Genomic DNA, 16,961 nt, shown 5'->3' on the forward strand with positions numbered 1-16,961 from the left:
AAGTGCCTAAAATGAATGGTCCACAGAAGTAATGGGAGTATGAATAAGAATAAATAGTTGATCTCCTTCACTGGGACTGTTATTAAGCACAAATAATCATTCTGAGGTAGTTACTTATTGTAATATCTGCATTGCCATAGTGCTTTATTAATTATATTGCAGTGAAATGTAATATTTTTACAAAATCTTTTTAATAGGATAAGAAAGAAATGTAAAAATGTAAAATATTTCAACAGATTTAATATCATTATTCACTTGCAACAATGAATATTATCATTAAGCTTAAGCTTAAAATACAATAACAAAAAAAAAAACATAAGTGCTGAAAAACAAGTATTTACAAGTATGTACCAAATATTTACTCCTTGTACCAAGGAAAGTGGTGAACAAAATCTCCAGAAGAACACAAGATGACTGTTGTCCACACCGTGATATCAATGAGTACCAAAGCTTATAAAGAGAGGATACAATCTGCTGGCCCGCAACGATGAAGTTGTTACTGGGTTTGAAGCGGTTTCACAAGATTGTTGAACAAACAGCATAGGGAATTTTAACAAAGTGGAAGCAGCTTCAGCAACACATGGATCTACATTTGTATATTTGGAAAATATTTTCCAGATGAGTCAAAAGAAGAGAACACTGTCTCAACGAAGAGCTGAGCTATTAACCATTATTTCACACTTGGACTCAAAGCATGTGGCCACAGTTACTTTTGTGATTGTTAGTGTATTCAGGTGCATCGACATGGCTTTGGAGAAAATAGACTTTAATTAATTTCCCTTTTGCCACATTGCTAGTACACATTAATCTCAATGAGCTAAGCTGAAACCGTAGGGTGGTCCATCTCTGGATTTTGCTTTTTAAAAGCCATTTAACAAGAATAAAGAATTAAAAACTACATTGCTCTCATACTACTAGGCATCAAAATTTGTCCTTTTAACAGAGATGACAATTATCAAACTCTCTTTAAGGCAACATGGAAGAATTTGTAGGTATGATTCAGGAAAGTCTCCCAATAAACAAGCCGTTTAATGAAACATCCGTGTTCCTTAAAGTGCCCATATGCCCCTAATAACATTTCTAATTTTTCATAGGCAAAGAAAGTACATCCATTTCTCAAAATCAAAATATTTTTGTCAAGCTTTCTAGTTATAACAATTCCAAGGAAGCATTATGGAAAGCTGATTATGATTGTTCAACACAAAGAAAAAAAAACCTTTTTTAATTCAAACATCTTTATAAACCATAATTATATTCACAGTGCTTGTTGGATAACATAGTTTCCAAAATAAGAAAGCCTATTAAGTTTCTATTTGAGTTTGTAGAAACTGGAGAAATATGCCATTTGTTTTTCTAACATTGCAATTGGAGTGAAATGAGTTTTGGAACAGAATACACATATTCTTCTGAAAATAAAATCGATAATCCTCTCAAACATTAACAAGAATATCATGTATTGGTTTCTCCAAGAAGTATCAGTTTATCAAAGCAAAAACATTTCATTAACTTTTCCCTGGAATGTTGACATTAGAAACTTAGCACCTTATAGGAAAATCTAAATAAACTTTGACATTTATTTGGTCCTCGAGAGTGAATGACACAGTCTACCAATTGCAATCCATAGCTTATTATTTTACAAACTGATGAAGAATACTTTTCATAAAACTAATATGGAATTCACTCATCAAAAAAATGAACATCCCAAGATCCCCAACAGTTCCAAGCTAAGCATAGCTACTCTTATTGTTAGGCATAGTCTGAATTAATATTTGGGACATAACATTACCACTGGACATTCATCAAAGCCCAGTTACAAGGTTTCGGTAGAAAATCATTTCATGTTAGCCAAGAGCTCATCTATGAAGCAGAATGTGGTTTTGTGGTTTTAGAGTATATTTAAATTCAGATAGCTAAGTAATCGATTCGCTCAATCCTGCACTATATTGCTAAGGAGTCAAATTTATAACTGAAGCAGCCCCCCGCATCAATACGATTAAAGTTTGTTTCTGATGCTGTCTTTGTTTTGTATAAATCCATACGTTTATCTATACTTTTTGAATTTATAGGATGTGACTGTGCTTGATTTTCACAATGACTTTCAAACAAAGCGTTTGTCAGTAACAAAAGTGCATGAATTCCCTTCAAATTCTGTTCCATCTTCCCTTTTAATATTAAAACTATAATTTCAGTGAAGCAATCTTGTGGCTTTCTGCATTAGAATGTTATGCATGATGCCAACGTGTCAGATTTAATTTGTCATTGCGATAACAGACTAAAAGATAATTGTAACAGGAATTAAATGGGAATCATTAATGTAAACAACATTTTTGTAAAGGGGATGTGCATTAGACAGTTTCATGTTGCTGTGTAATCTAGATTCTGTACTTTAGTGCAACCAACATCGGGTAGGTTGACAGCCCGGTTAAAGTCTAATGTGTCAATTATAGAACTTTGAAAGGCAAAACTAAATCATGGTCCAACTTTTATACTTGCACATGAAAAAACAAAGTGCACAATTACAATGCATGCCAAAGTTAAGTAGAATATGATCCTTCTCTTAGCTTAATACCCAAATTGATTCCTTGAGTCCCATTAAACACCAAGGATGCATGCCCCTTTTCCCCCTTAGATTTAAATCAGTTACAGATTCTAAAGAACAATTGCCACGTATAACATAAAGAATTATGGACCACAGCTAATGTAGATTGAAGAGGGTATCAGACAAATTGTCAAACATGCTTAGTTATTAAAAGAAATAATACAATAGAATAAGCTAGGAGAAAAAAATAACTCTGTAAAGTGCTGTTCAACATGCATAGACTCTGCTTCACTTTGAGGGGGTTTTTAACCCACAAGCCCTTCAGGTAGTCTTTGTAAAAGCACAAAAATGTAGTTCTGCTCCTATATATTTTATGAATAATGGTTCCATTCTTGATGGCAATGTAATTCAAAGAATCAAGTGTATTTGGGTCCAATCTAACTAATGCAACTTTGATATTTAGTGAGGACAAGATGTTATCAATATTGAAATTAATTCAATAGCAAAGGTCACATCCAGTGGAGTCATTTATTCAATATTGTAGACTTGTACTGACTGTACTTTTATAATGTTTAGTGTTTTAATCATCCAGAGATTTTTCTGATAATATTAAAGAGGATGGTTAACCATCATGGGTAACTATTTTTAGTGCAAAGTCTTTAACTCCTTTTCTTTCTTGTGTTTCTGTTTCAAATTTACTATGAAAAACATTTGTTTTATATCGAGTAAAAGCTTACTCACACATTGATGACTGATGTTCCTTTGCTATCATTTGAGAGTTCCCCAACTTAGATGAACTGTAATTGTTCAATGAGTTGGGAAAACTATGGGCCAAATATGGCCCTAAAGTAAAATATTGGAAGACAAGGTCTGATTCATAGTGAACCATGAAAACTTTGAAAATATATATTGCCATTATTTTATACCCATGTCTTACGATTTACAAATGTGTTAGGCCTATTTTCTTTGGTGTAAAATGGTGTAAAACACACTATAAAATCCCATTAAGTGCATGCAACTTTTTTTGGATACTTTGGGTATCTAGGGTAGATTTCTAAAAATGGGTGCAAGTTCACTTAAAATGTAAATTACAGGTGTAACACATTTTGAAGGACATTGAGATATGTCTTTGTTGAGTGTGCCACGAACTCCACATCCTTTGGTGACTGGAACTTACAGTATACCACTGCCTCTGACATTGGAGCTGCTTAGAGCTCCTGCCAGAGTTGCTCAGTGTTCCGAAGAAGAAAACATTGACAGCACAAATTACCTTCATTCATTCCATTCATTCTTATCAGAAAAAAAAATTGCTTGGGTATAGAGCAATCTTTTGGTTAAATGTTTCAGATTTACATGTATGTAGACAAAGATCAAATACAACCACTGTGGTCATAAAATGATGTATATTTCCAATGAAACCCGTTCTACGTAATTTGGCACTCCCTTTTAAAAGGTACCTCCAACAAGCTGGTGTTCAATGCTGTCAATTTCTCCTCAGTCTGAAAAACTTGAGGTTTGTACATAGAGAGATTTGATTTTAAAGATATCAAGTGAGACATCAGTCAAGCTAAACTTTCTAGTGTGTTAAGAACTGTTGTTTCATTGTGTATTTACCCTTTTTAAAAAAACAATTAAAAACAAGTTAAGCTATTGTTATGGAAAGTTAAATTTTTTTTGCCCACTGTTTAATGAATGATTCTAGCACATACACGGGATGTTGCCAGCACATATACGGGATGTAATTCACTTCAGCATGATATTGGTTGTGACAATTTAACAATACTATTTCTCCACAGAGAAGAAATCTAAATTTGATTAATTATGAACACTCGTCTTTGAGTTGAAGCATCAATTTCCAGTTTGATTTGTTGCAAGATTCTTTCAAAACAGTACTTTCAAACAAAAATTTGATCAGAATTACAACGTTGCCTTCCGATGTTTCAGAGCTTCATGCATTTTCACTGGATTAAAACCAGGGTTACACTATAATCCCTACCTCTCCTCAAAAGAGTTTGCATTGCATCTGGATCAGGATCACTTAGACCTATTCCAGTCCCAAAGGGTTTGCTTTTAGGTTTAGCTTGATTCACTCCATGTGACAGATGGTATTAAATTACCAGCTCAGTGCATGTGTGAAGCTTTTCTCTTCCCCATAGGAAAAGACTGGAAATTTGCAGTGAAGGCTGATGCAAGTCGTCTGTTTTTCAATGCCAATTTCAATGCCAAGGGGTGGATGTTTTATTCCAATCCCTGGATAACGCTCAATTTATATTTGAATGTTTGGGTGAAAAATTAAATAAAGATTTGCAGCTTGATTGCAAGTAGCCAGAATTTCAGAATTGACATGGTAATGAGGTTAACAATCTAGGGGAAGACTTATGGTGAAGTGAGAAGTCTCCAGATCACCCACCTATTGTGATGTGCAGCATTCCCTTCAAGGTTTTAAAGAGAAAAGAATGAGGCTCGTTTTGTGTAAGCTGGTGAGTGGTTTATCAGAATTGTTACACTTCACCTATTCTTCCCTCTGCCCTAGAATTTTCACACCTAAGTACGCTACCTGGTGAAACACATACTGGACAGCATTACAGCATTTAAAGGGAGCAGGCCAGTTTAAATTTCTCTTTCTGTAAAGTAGAGGTAGGTAAATACACTCAGCACCATAGGTGGCTGCTATTTGTATACATTGGGTATGCAAGCAAATAAACACTGTGCCTAGTCACATGTAACAATAAAGTATTCCATTCCATTCCCTACTGATCATTTTCACCTGCCCTCTCCAAGATAAAATATACCCCATAGTTGGACATTCTCAGGCAGATGTGGCACCAGCAGTAAGTTTAAAATTGGTAAATGATAAGCCAATGTCCCAGTGCTATGGGTTTTCATTTTCTAGGCAGCCTTCTCCCTGGACAGTCATTTCACAGTTTTGCATCATGCTCATTTATTTTTATACGTTTGGACCACGCTGTAAGAAGTATCCAAATTAGGCTTTATATTAATTTAGTGTTGCTCTTGGTTCGTCCATGATACAAGGTGGTTCAGTCAATCAATAGCAGAATCTGTTATTATTGAGGTTGCTATGGCAAATTTAAAGCCAGTAGGTTGGCACATCTGATAGCAAATTATAGCCTTTCAATCTATATTACTAAAACTTTGTTCTTGACCGGTTTTGGCTTTCTGTGCTGCGGTTTCCGAGAGTACGCCGCCACCTACGGCCGTCATTTTGGGCCACCTCGCTCAGAGCCCCCCTCCGCCGCATGTGTGCTGAGGATTTTTCCCGTCGATGAAAATTGACAGAGATATTAATGTTTTTACAACATTCCCCATTCTCTCTGCTGCCCCTGCTGAAGGGAGGGGGAAGGACTATAAAACCAGGAAGTGGTGTGCCTCAATCAGTCTCTGCAAGTGGTGTGCCTCAATCAGAGCTTTGAATGACACTGACAAATGTCTACAGCACTGTGAGTACCCTTAATTTGGTTTGAAAATGAAAATATGGTTAGAGGTAAAAAAGCACTGCCTGCAAATGGTTGTTTGGGTTTGGGTTGGAGTAAAAAGGCACTCTCTCTCCCCCCCCCCTCCCTCTCCTCTCCCCCCCTCTCCTCTCCCCCCCTCTCCTCTTCCCCCCCTCCTCTTCCCCCCCTCCTCTTCCCCCCCTCCTCTTCCCCCCCTCCTCTTCCCCCCCTCCTCTTCCCCCCCTCCTCTTCCCCCCCTCCTCTTCCCCCCCTCCTCTTTCCCCCTCTCCTCTCCCCCCCCTCCTCTCCCCCCCTCCCTCTCCTCTCCCACTCCTCTCGCCCCCTCGCTCTCCTCTCGCCCCCTCCCTCTCCTCTTCCCCCCTCTCCTCCTCTCCTCCCCCCCTCCTCTGCCCTCCTCTCCTCCCCCTTCTCCTCTCCCCCCCTCTCCTCTCCCCCCTCTCCTCTCCCCCCCCTCTCCTCTCCCCCCTCTCCTCTCCCCCCCCTCTCTCTCTCTCTCTCTCTCCCCCCTCCTACCCTCTATTAGCGTGAGTGCGGGGGGGGGGTAGTTAGTGTGTGATGCTGCATGCCGCCTCCCCCCCCCACAACCGCACGTTGGGGGAACAGACCCAACGGGTCTGCACTTGGTCTAGTAATAACTAAAGATGAAATAACTGAAGATACATTCAGTGAGATTTAGAAGGATATGGCCCCAATGTAGGCAATTGGGACTAGCTGAGGAGGTCACTTTGATTGCCATGGATGCATGGAACTCAGTCTGTGTCGTATAACCATAACTCTATAAACTTTTACATATTTTTCCACTGAATATGCTCCAATGCATAAAGCCTTCAAACATGCATATCTTGAGTGCCATGCCTTTAGTGCCAATCATCAATATATTTTTTGGGAACATTACTACTCTTTCCATTTGATGCTTCAAGTAAATGGGGATGTCATCGGCTTAATATGGATTATAACCAATTGATTTCATACGCTGTTCTTAAGTTTATAAAAACATCAAATATGCTTCGTGTCTATGGCTATACTTCCTCCTGATTTGATCACGATGTTTATTAAAATTTTATACATGGGACTTTACTCATGTAAACTGTTTTTGCGCAAATTGAACTGTTGCACCTTGCATGAATGATGACCACTGTTATTGCATTGTCAATGGGATGTAACTGCATAAGGTTAAGCTCAGTAGATCATTCTTATCTTAGAGATGATGCTGCAGTAGATAGCAAAATTGCTCCTGTAAATGAAGAAAGTGATGAATGCAAAACAGATTCTTAAGATGTGCAGACATGAAAATTACAGCTTATGTTAAATTGATCATATTGCTAAAAAAGGAAGACGAAGTGACATCATATTTCTAATACTGAAATGCATTCTTCAATATATTCTGCTGACTCAATTAATGACTCAATTATCTACTCAATATCAATTCATAACATTTGATTTTCAGTGCAAATGAACAATTTTAAGAAAGAGAAGCTGCATTATGGGCTGTATCTATAGCTTAGACTGGAGGCTTCTTTTCAGAGATGGCATTGCTGTTAGATACCTTAGTCCAGTTGTTAATTTGCAGATTGGTTAGATACCTAGATCTTGCTGCTGATAATAAGTGGAGACTATATACATGGTAATAAAACTCAGAAAGTTCAAAAATTCTTAGCAGAATCTTCAAATTGGTACCAGCAAGTTATGAGAAAGCATTAATGCATTCCCAAGCTATCAGCATTTTTAATTGCATATTTCCCTTTTTCATAACTAAAGTTAAAAAAAAATAGCATTTTGATAACTATTAAAATGAATAGCAAAAGTCTTTTTTTCCCCTAAAGTGTATTTAATTCCAGAATTATGTTGTTCTTTCAAAAGTCCTGACAAAGTGTCATTTTTTTGTATTTCCTGCCAATGCACTCGTGATAGAAGGCAGCACTTAGAGAATAGGGTTCCGATCTGTTCTTTGATTCCCAAGCTGGGTGAGGGTGGAGCTGCCTACAACCTCACTGGTGGCAGTTGAAGTGCTAATTGAATTGTGCTGGATGACTTGTTGTTGAGAGCAAACGGGGATAGGACTTCCAGGTGGACTGTTCTCAGGACCTAGGTAAAAATATATTACACAATCAGAATTAATATAACCTGCAGCTTTAAAAGCTTGCAGTAAAATGAGCAACATCAAAAATGCACAGATGCAACAATGTGTCATAACGTGTGGCAATATGGAGCAGTTGACCATATTCTACCTACATATTACGTTGTTCCCTTTCCACATTATTCTGCTAAAATGGACCCAAATTGTAAAATAACCGTTGCTTCAGAAGGGACAAGAAAATATCAAATACTGCAATCTGAAATAAAAGTTCTCGTAATACACAGTTGAGAGAGTTAGACTGGGCACTTCCTGAAAATACACAAGATGATCTTCCTACTTCTCTTCACTCACCATCCACACCCCCCACCACCAAACTCACTAAACAGAACATTAACTACCTTCCCAAATGTCATCAAATTGCATGTTCCCTGGGAACTCGATCCCAATGTGCATCTAGGGAGTATATGTTGGTACTTTTGGAAGGTAACTGAATTGTGTGGGCTGCTGCAAAGGGGTTCCATGCTGCATGGATATAAGAAGTTGGATAACAGGTTAAAAAGCAGAAAGTCAAGGGTAATAGCATTACTCCCAGTGTCAAGTGCTAGTGAGGGCAGGAATAGAAACAAGGGGCAGCAGAATACAAGGTTGAGGAGCTGGTGCGACGGACAGGGGGTCAGGTTTTTGGATCACGGGGATCTCTTCTAGCGCAGAGGTGACCTGTACAAGAAGGATGGGATGCACCTGCACAGGAAGAGAACTAATATCCTGGGAGGGAGACTAGCCTAGATCATATGGGATCCAGGAGGAGCTAGCTAATTGGATAGGATTGAAGGGAGGAAGCGGTGGGTGATGGTGGAAGTTTGCTTTTCGGGCTGTAAGCCTGTGATTAGTTATGTGCCACAGGGACTAGTGCTAGGCCCATCGTTGGTCATCATTTTTTTATATGCTTTGGGTGCAAATGTACAAGGTTTGATTAGTAAATTTGTACTAATATTACACTACAGTATGAGATATTCCAAGTAGTGAAGAAGGTTGTCAAAAATTACAGTAGGATCTTGATCAGCTGGGTAAATGGATGGAGCAATGACAAATGGTGTGCTCATTTGCCATTCCTCTCCTTCTTCTTGTTTCACTGTTGCCATCAGGAAGATACCTGAAAGCTGTAACGTTCAGGAGCAGCTTCTTCCCAACAATCAACAGGCTATTAAACACAATCTCCAAATAAGCTCAGAACTACATAGACTTGGTGGCATTGCTTTTGTCTTTGCATTATTATCGGGTTTTTTTATATACACACTGAACTATTTTTTGTTCTTTAGTGTGTTGTTTATAAAGTACTATGTTTTTATATCTGTTGTGCTGCTGCAAGTAAGAATTTTACTGTTCCGTTTCAGGACATGTAACAATAAAACACTCTTGACATTGATCTGTGTTGAATCAGACAAGTGCGAGGTATTGCATTTTAGGAAGTCATACCAGAATAGGACGTTCACAGTACGTGGTAGTGCCCTGGGGATGTTGTGGGATAGAGGACCCAGGAGTACAAGCACATAGTTCCTTGAAAGAGGGACCATAGGTATACAAGGTGGTGAAGAAGGCTTTTGATGTGCTGGTTGGCATTAATGAACCAGGACATTGAGTACAAGAGTTGGGATGTTATGTTGCAATTGTACAAGACATAGTTGAGGCAGCACTTAAGAGTATTGTGAAGAGCTTTAGTTACTGCAATAGGAAATATGTCATTAAGCTGAGAAGAATGTAAAGAAAGATTACATAAATGTTGCCTGGACCTCAAGGAACTAAGTTATAAGGTTGGCCAGGCTAGGGCTTTACTACCTGTAGTGTAGGAGATTGAGGGATGACCTTATAGATATGTATACAATCATGAGGTGCATAGATAATTGAATGCAAATGGTCTACTTCACCGGGAAAGCAAATCAAAAACTAGAAGGCATAGGTTTAAGGTGAGAGAGGAAACATTTAAAAGACACTTGAGGACCACTGATGCTCGAGTGCTTGAGGCAGGTACAATAACACTTGAAAGAGCCGTGGACAAGTTCATGGATACAAAAAGTTTATAGGGATACGAGCCAAACATGGGATTAGCTTTAATAGGCATCTTGGTCGGCAAGGATGAGTTGGATCTATATCCCTGATATATTATTCTCAATATATTATTCTCAGATTGTATGCAAGTGCCAATAATATTGTAGGGAATACTGAATTTTAACTTGCTCTTGCCAAAAAAAGACATGCAAGCATTGGCTGAAAGCCAACCCTCTTGTGGTCAATCGTTATTCTCTTCAGACGATCACCTCAACTAGTTACAAGTGGGATCATTATTAAAATGTTAAGTAATGAATCTGCTCGGCAGTCCTCCTGCAGTCATCCATCAGAAGGAATAGAATATGCGTCTCTGACTAATATTCACTTTGTGTGCTCGGCTCCATCCTTTGGCTTATAGTCATGAAAATCAGACCGTTTCTCCTGCTAATTAATTACCCAAGTGCTGTGTTGGTCCAGGTTCAAGGAATATTTTATCTTTCAATACAAATTGAAGCAAAATATGGAGGGGAGAAATGTCTTTGACCATGTATAGGAGACTGTCAAAGTGAGAGAATGCTGATGATGGAATCTTGAGGAAAACACATACTTGAGCAGAGCTTTAAGATGAGAGAGGAAATGTTCAAAGTAGATTTGCAAGGTAATGTTTTTTTTACACAGAGTGTGCTGAGTGTCTGGAACACACTGCCAGGGTTGGTAGTTGAGGTTTAGAGATAATATTTAGAGATGTAATTACTTTAATTTTCATTTCTACCCATGCATACTAAAGTCTCAGAATATGTGAAATTTACAAAACTGTACATAATAAATATTACAAAGTGATCTTAAAAATAATTATTCAGCAAAATTACAGCCTCTGCTCATGTTGTGCAATTGATCCTTCTCATTACTCGAGTTTTATTGAATTGTTCATGGCACATAGACATCTTGTGCAAGGCTAATATTAAATGCTCCTTCCTAATTGCTCTGAGAATGAGAAAGGAGCTAAGCACATTGGTAAATCTGAGTTGTATAGATGGTAATATTTCCTGAAGGACATGAGTGAACCAGCTAGGTTTATTATGACATTCTGGTAATCTTATGATCACCATTACAAATACAATCTTTTTAATACCATCTTGGATATGTTTCTGGAGTATTTAAATGTGTTTTTTTTTAAATCCAAGGGCAAATTTCTAGGGGTGGAAGCTATAATAAAAACCTCAACTTTGTTTTCCAATGATGTGCTTTCCAGCATGTTCAGTGAACAAGATAGGCAGGAGCATGGCAGGGAGTGGAGGACTGTTGGATTAAATTGCATTTATTTTAATGTGAGAGGCCTCATGGATAAGGCAGGTACTATAACAACATTTAAAAAACAATTGGTCAGGTACATGGATAGGAAAAGGTTTAGAGCGATCTGGGCCAAATCGATAGGGCATCTTGGTCAGCATTGACAAGTTGTGCCGAAAGGCCCTATTTCCAGTAAGACCATGATTTCAACACACCAGTATTGCTTGTGCTGTGAGTTCCAGGCTGTGGCATCCTTTATTTGGTGAGGTGCATGTTACTCACTCAAGTAGCCTTGTGATTCTTTCTGCATTGTAATTGGACAGTCTTTATGCGTCAATAGCAGTTGTTTCAGCTGTGCCACTTCGTTCTTCAGGAGGGAGACCTCATTCTGTGAACACAGTTTACACATCAACATTATTTGCTGCATTCACTTCTGAGACCTGGGTGCAAACTGATGGATATGAATGAGGGGCAGAATATTACAATCTACCTCATTGGTGACCCTCGGATTGTCTTTGATCGGACTTCACTGGCTTTATCTTGCACTAAACGGTATTCCCTTATCATGTATCTGTACACTGCGAATGGCTTGATTGTAAACATGGTCTTTCTGTGGACTGGTTAGCACGCAACAAAAGCTTTTCACTGTACCTCGGTACACGTGACAATAAATTAAACTGAAATTATCATTTTACAACCAAAAAAGGGGGTAAAAAGAAAAACGAATTAAAAAAAGGATACGAAGTGCTAAAGTAACTCAGCAGGTCAGCCAGTATCTCTGAAAATCATGGAAATGTGACGTTTCGGGTTGAGACCCTTCTTCAGACTCTGAAGACTACCCATGTTCTCAAGAGAGCCTGACCTGCTGAGTTACTCCAGCACATTGTGTCCTTTTGTATATTAACCAGCATCTGCAGTTCTTTGGTGCTACAAAACAAACTTGTAACTTAAAGAGTTTTTCTGTCTTTGCACTTTAATGTTGGCAGCTGAAGGAAGGCAAGGACCACTGTGCCTGAACAAGTGTACGGTTTTCTGGCACTGCTTGGAGTCATTCAGAGCAGGCATGTTTCATCAAATATGATAAGTTTTAATCTACAATTTGAGAGGGAGAAGGGTAAATCGGAGGTGTCATTATTACAGTTGAACAAAGGGGACTATGGAGCCATGAGGGAGGAGCTGGCCAAAGTTGACTGGAAAGATACCTTAGCAGGATGACAGTGGACCAACAATGGCAGGTATTTCTGGGAATAATACAGAAGGTGCAGGATCAGTTCATTCCAAAGATGATTCCAAGGGGAGTAAGGGGTGACCATGGCTGATAAGGGAAGTCAGGGACAGTATAAAATAAAAGAGAAGGAGTACAACGTAGCAAAGATGAGCGGGAAGCCAGTAATGCTTAAAGAGCAACAGAGGATAACTAAAAAGGCAATACGGGGAGAAAAGATGAGGTACGAAGGTAAGCTAGCCAAGAATATAAACGAGGATAGTAAAAGCTTCTTTAGGTATGTGAAGAGGAAAAAATTAGTTAAGACCAAAGTTGGACCTTTGAAGACTGAAAAGGGTGAATTTATTATGGGGAACAAGGAAATGGCAGATGAGTTGTACTTTGGATCCGTCTTCACTAAGGAGGACACAAACAATCTCCCTGATGTACTAGCCAGAGGATCTGGGGTGACGGAGGAACTGAAGGAATTCCACATTAGGCAGGAAATGGTGTGGGGTAGACTGATGGGACTGAAGGCTGATAAATTCCCTGGGCCTGATGGTCTGCATCCCAGGGTACTTAAGGAGGTGACTCTAGAAATCGTGGACGCATTGGTGATCATTTTCCAATGTTCTACAGATTCAAGTTCAGTTCCTGTGGATTGGAGGGTAGCTAATGTTATCCCACTTTTTAAGAAAGGCAGGAGAGAGAAATCAGGGAATTATAGACCAGTAAGCCTGACATCGGTGGTGGGGAAGATGCTGGAGTCAATCATAAAAGATGAAACAGCAGCACATTTGGATAGCAGTAACAGGATCGGTCCGAGTCAGCATGGATTTACGAAGGGGAAGTCATGCTTGATTAATCTTCTGGAATTTTTTGAGGATGTAACTAGGAAAATGGAGAGCCAATGGATATGGTGTACCTGGACTTTCAGAAACCATTTGATAAGGTCCCATATAGGAGATTAGTGGGCAAAATTAGGGCACATGGTATTGGGGGTAGAGTGCTGACATGGATAGAAAATTGGTTGGCAGACAGGAAACAAAGAGTAGGGATTAACGGGTCCCTTTCAGAATGGCAGGCAGTGATTAGTGGGGTACTGCAAGGCTCCGTGCTGGGACTGCAGCTATATACAATATATATCAATGATTTAGATGAAGGGATTACGTAACATTAGCAAATTTGAAGATGACAGAAAGCTGGGTGGCAGTGTGAACTGTGAGGAGGATGCTATGAGAATGCAGGGTGACTTGGACAGGTTGGGTGAGTGGGCAGATGCATGGCAGATGCAGTTTAATGTGGAAAAATGTGAGGTTATCCACTTTGGTAGCAAAAACAGGAAGATTATTATCTAAATGGTGTCAAGTTGGGAAAAGGGGAAGTACAACGGGATCTGGGGGTCCTTGTTCATCAGTCAATGAACGTAAGCATGCAGGTACAGCAGGCAGTGAGGAACGCAAATGGCATGTTGGCCTTCATAACAAGAGGAGCTGAGTATAGGAGCAAAGAGGTCCTTCTGCAGTTGTACAGGGCCCTAGTGAGACCACACCTGGAATATTGTGTGCAGTTTTGGTCTCCAAATTTGAGGAAGGACATTCTTGCTATTGAGGAAGTGCAGCATAGATTCACAGGTTAATTCCCGGGATGGTGGGACTGTCATATGCTGAGAGAATGGAGCGGCTGGGCTTGCATACTCAGGAGTACATAGGCAACCATTAAATTTGCTGATGATTTTACCCACGTGTCTTTTCCCAAAAACTCACTCGTAATTAAGTGTCCTTTTATTGTCTTACATGAGCAAATTGTGATCTCAATATCTTTCTTCACACTCTCTCTAGCCCCATCATGAAGGGTCCCTCGCTCCATTCCCCCTCCACACTTCCTACCTATGTATGATCTGGTACCTCAGTCGAGATCCACAAACCTATCTTCATCGATGGGACGGTGGTGGTGAGAGTCAAAAACCTTCTGGTATATATATATATTATTATATATATATATATATATACACTGATTGTGGACTTTGGAAGGGGTAGGATGGGTCCCACAGTCCCGTTTATATCAACGGGTGGATGGTGGAGAGGGTCAAGAGCTTCAACTTTCTGGGCATGCACATCGCTGAAGATCTCTCCTGGCCGGAGAACACTGATGCAATTATAAAGAAAGCACATCAGCGCCTCTACTTCCTGAGAAGATTACGGAGTCAGTATGTCAAGGAGGACTCTCTCTAACTTCTACAGGTGCACAGTAGAGAGCATGCTGACCGGTTGCATAATGGCCTGGTTCGGCAACTTGACTGCCCAGGAGCGGAAAAGACTACAAAAAGTAGTAAACACTGCCCAGTCCATCATTGGCTCTGAACTCTCTACCATCGAGGGGATCTATCGCAGTCGCTGCCTCAAAAAGGCTGGCAGCATCATCAAGGACCCACACCATCCTGGCCACACACTCATCTCCCTGCTACCTTCAGGTAGAAGGTACAGGAGCCTGAAGACTGCAATGTCCAGGATCAGGAATAGCTTCTTCCCCACAGCTATCAGGCTATTAAACTCAACTCAAACAAAACTCTGAACATTAATGGTACATAATGAACATCAAAGAGTGAGTGGTAGAATATTGCGTTCGGGGACCAACCCTCCCGTGTGACGCTGCGCCACCCCCCCCACAGGCCGCAGTCTTCCCATTTCCAACTAGTCCCACTTGGTCTAGTATGACAATAAAACACACTTGACTTTTTATCAAAAAAATATGTTGATAATTTTATAATAATTTTCATCATCAGAGAGCCCTTGACGTCTCTCCAATGTCAGCATCTCACCTGAACTGACTGTAGCTGGTGTTATAGGCAAGGAAAGTTGTAGCAAAGTTTTCCAAATGTCCTGCATTTTTAAACTCCAGGACATAATGAAATAAAATGCCTAAGATATGCATGTCAGATAGGCATGTAAGATAGGCATGTAAGATAAACATGCCAGAGTTTTTAAAAGTTATATAGGACAAAATAATGTGTTTCATTTAGATGCACAATATATGACATTAAACATTTCATATAATGATATTTGACATTGACGATTTATTTTTCGAAATTCCAATTGGTTCCCTCTGAAGCAATGGAATAAGTGTTCAATTTTAATGCTAATGTTACTAAAAGACATCAATACGTTCATAGTCTCCTGAACTAACCATGTAAATCATATTATAAGCAAATTGTTTGGCTTATTTCATGTTTTGGCTTTATTTGAAATGGATAATATACTCATTGAAATGAAATATTTAATAATTTTGTAGCTACCAGGTTTTGAACAGAAATCATAATGAGACATAATGTGGTTGCATTACAGTCTTCAAAATATTTGCTCTATTATGTTTACCTAGTATTACAGTTATTAAGCTATTGTAGTTTTGATTATTGCTTCTTATCTCTGTTGTTGCTTTAACAGGCCTGCTAAACTGCAACAAATAAGACGTTCATTGCTCCTTTGTCGCTGCATACAATAAATAACTCTTGAAAAACAGAAAATGACAAGTACAGTACTCTTGCGCTTCATATTCTCTGAAATGTATTTTATTTATATTTGGTACAAACTTGGTGTTAAAATATCTTAGGTAGTAATAAGATTTGATTGTGTTTATTGGCCTGGAACTTTTACGAAATGGCAATGCACGCATCGACTTAAATGCCATAAAATATTACAAATTGAGATGAAACTATTTAAATAAGACGACGCGATTACTGATTGATAAGAAAATATCATACCTGAAGTTGCATGTTTGTTTGCGTAAGTTCCTCTGCTTTCTTTTCCAGTGACAGCACCCACACTTTCCTCTTCTGCCTGCAACGGGTTGCAGCTGCGCGATTCCTTTCGAGAAACTTCCTCCGTCTTTCATCGGGGTCTTCATCGACCACTCTTCTCCTGCGGCCCCCGCTACTTGGATTTGGGTGTCCTGATTGAGGAGACTGTATCTGCTGTGACCCAGGTGAGACCTAGAAGAAAAGTTCAAATATTTTTTTTTTTGTGCCGGTCTTCATAAAGTGTGTGTCAAATAAATTCCAAAATAACCCAATTCATCAGTTGAGTTATAATCAGTGATCCTCGCACATTAACACACACTCGGGACAATTTTACATTTATACCAAGCCAATAAATCTACAAACATGTATATCTCAGGGAAAACCCACGCGGTCACAGTGACAACATGCAAACTCCGTACAGACAGCACCCATATTCGGGATCAAACCCAGGTCTCTGGCACTGGAAGTACTGTAAGTTTAACAACTCCAGCACTGCGCCACCATGCCGCTCGGATGTTGTATATGAGGTAGGAATC

General features: G+C 39.3%; 1 protein-coding gene across 5 annotated transcripts in view; it reads right to left on the reverse strand.

Moving 5' to 3' along the window:
* Positions 1-6,890: 6,890 nt before the first annotated feature.
* The window catches only part of creb5 (cAMP responsive element binding protein 5), a 300,756-nt gene continuing 290,685 nt past the window's right edge, over positions 6,891-16,961 (reverse strand). For 4 of the 5 annotated variants that reach the window (XM_033047442.1, XM_033047444.1, XM_033047445.1 and 1 more), the window contains 3 exons: positions 16,390-16,617; positions 11,708-11,813; positions 6,891-8,097 (listed from right to left, as the gene is read on the reverse strand). In XM_033047442.1, the coding sequence (XP_032903333.1) occupies positions 7,934-8,097; positions 11,708-11,813; positions 16,390-16,617 (498 nt within the window). In that variant the 3' untranslated portion in view covers positions 6,891-7,933. Of the gene's footprint in view, positions 8,098-11,640; positions 11,814-16,389; positions 16,618-16,961 lie in introns of all 5 variants that reach the window. The other variant, XR_004416368.1, reaches the window with a different exon arrangement.

The sequence above is a fragment of the Amblyraja radiata genome, chromosome 2 (assembly GCF_010909765.2).
Source record: "Amblyraja radiata isolate CabotCenter1 chromosome 2, sAmbRad1.1.pri, whole genome shotgun sequence".
Taxonomy (NCBI): domain Eukaryota; kingdom Metazoa; phylum Chordata; class Chondrichthyes; order Rajiformes; family Rajidae; genus Amblyraja; species Amblyraja radiata.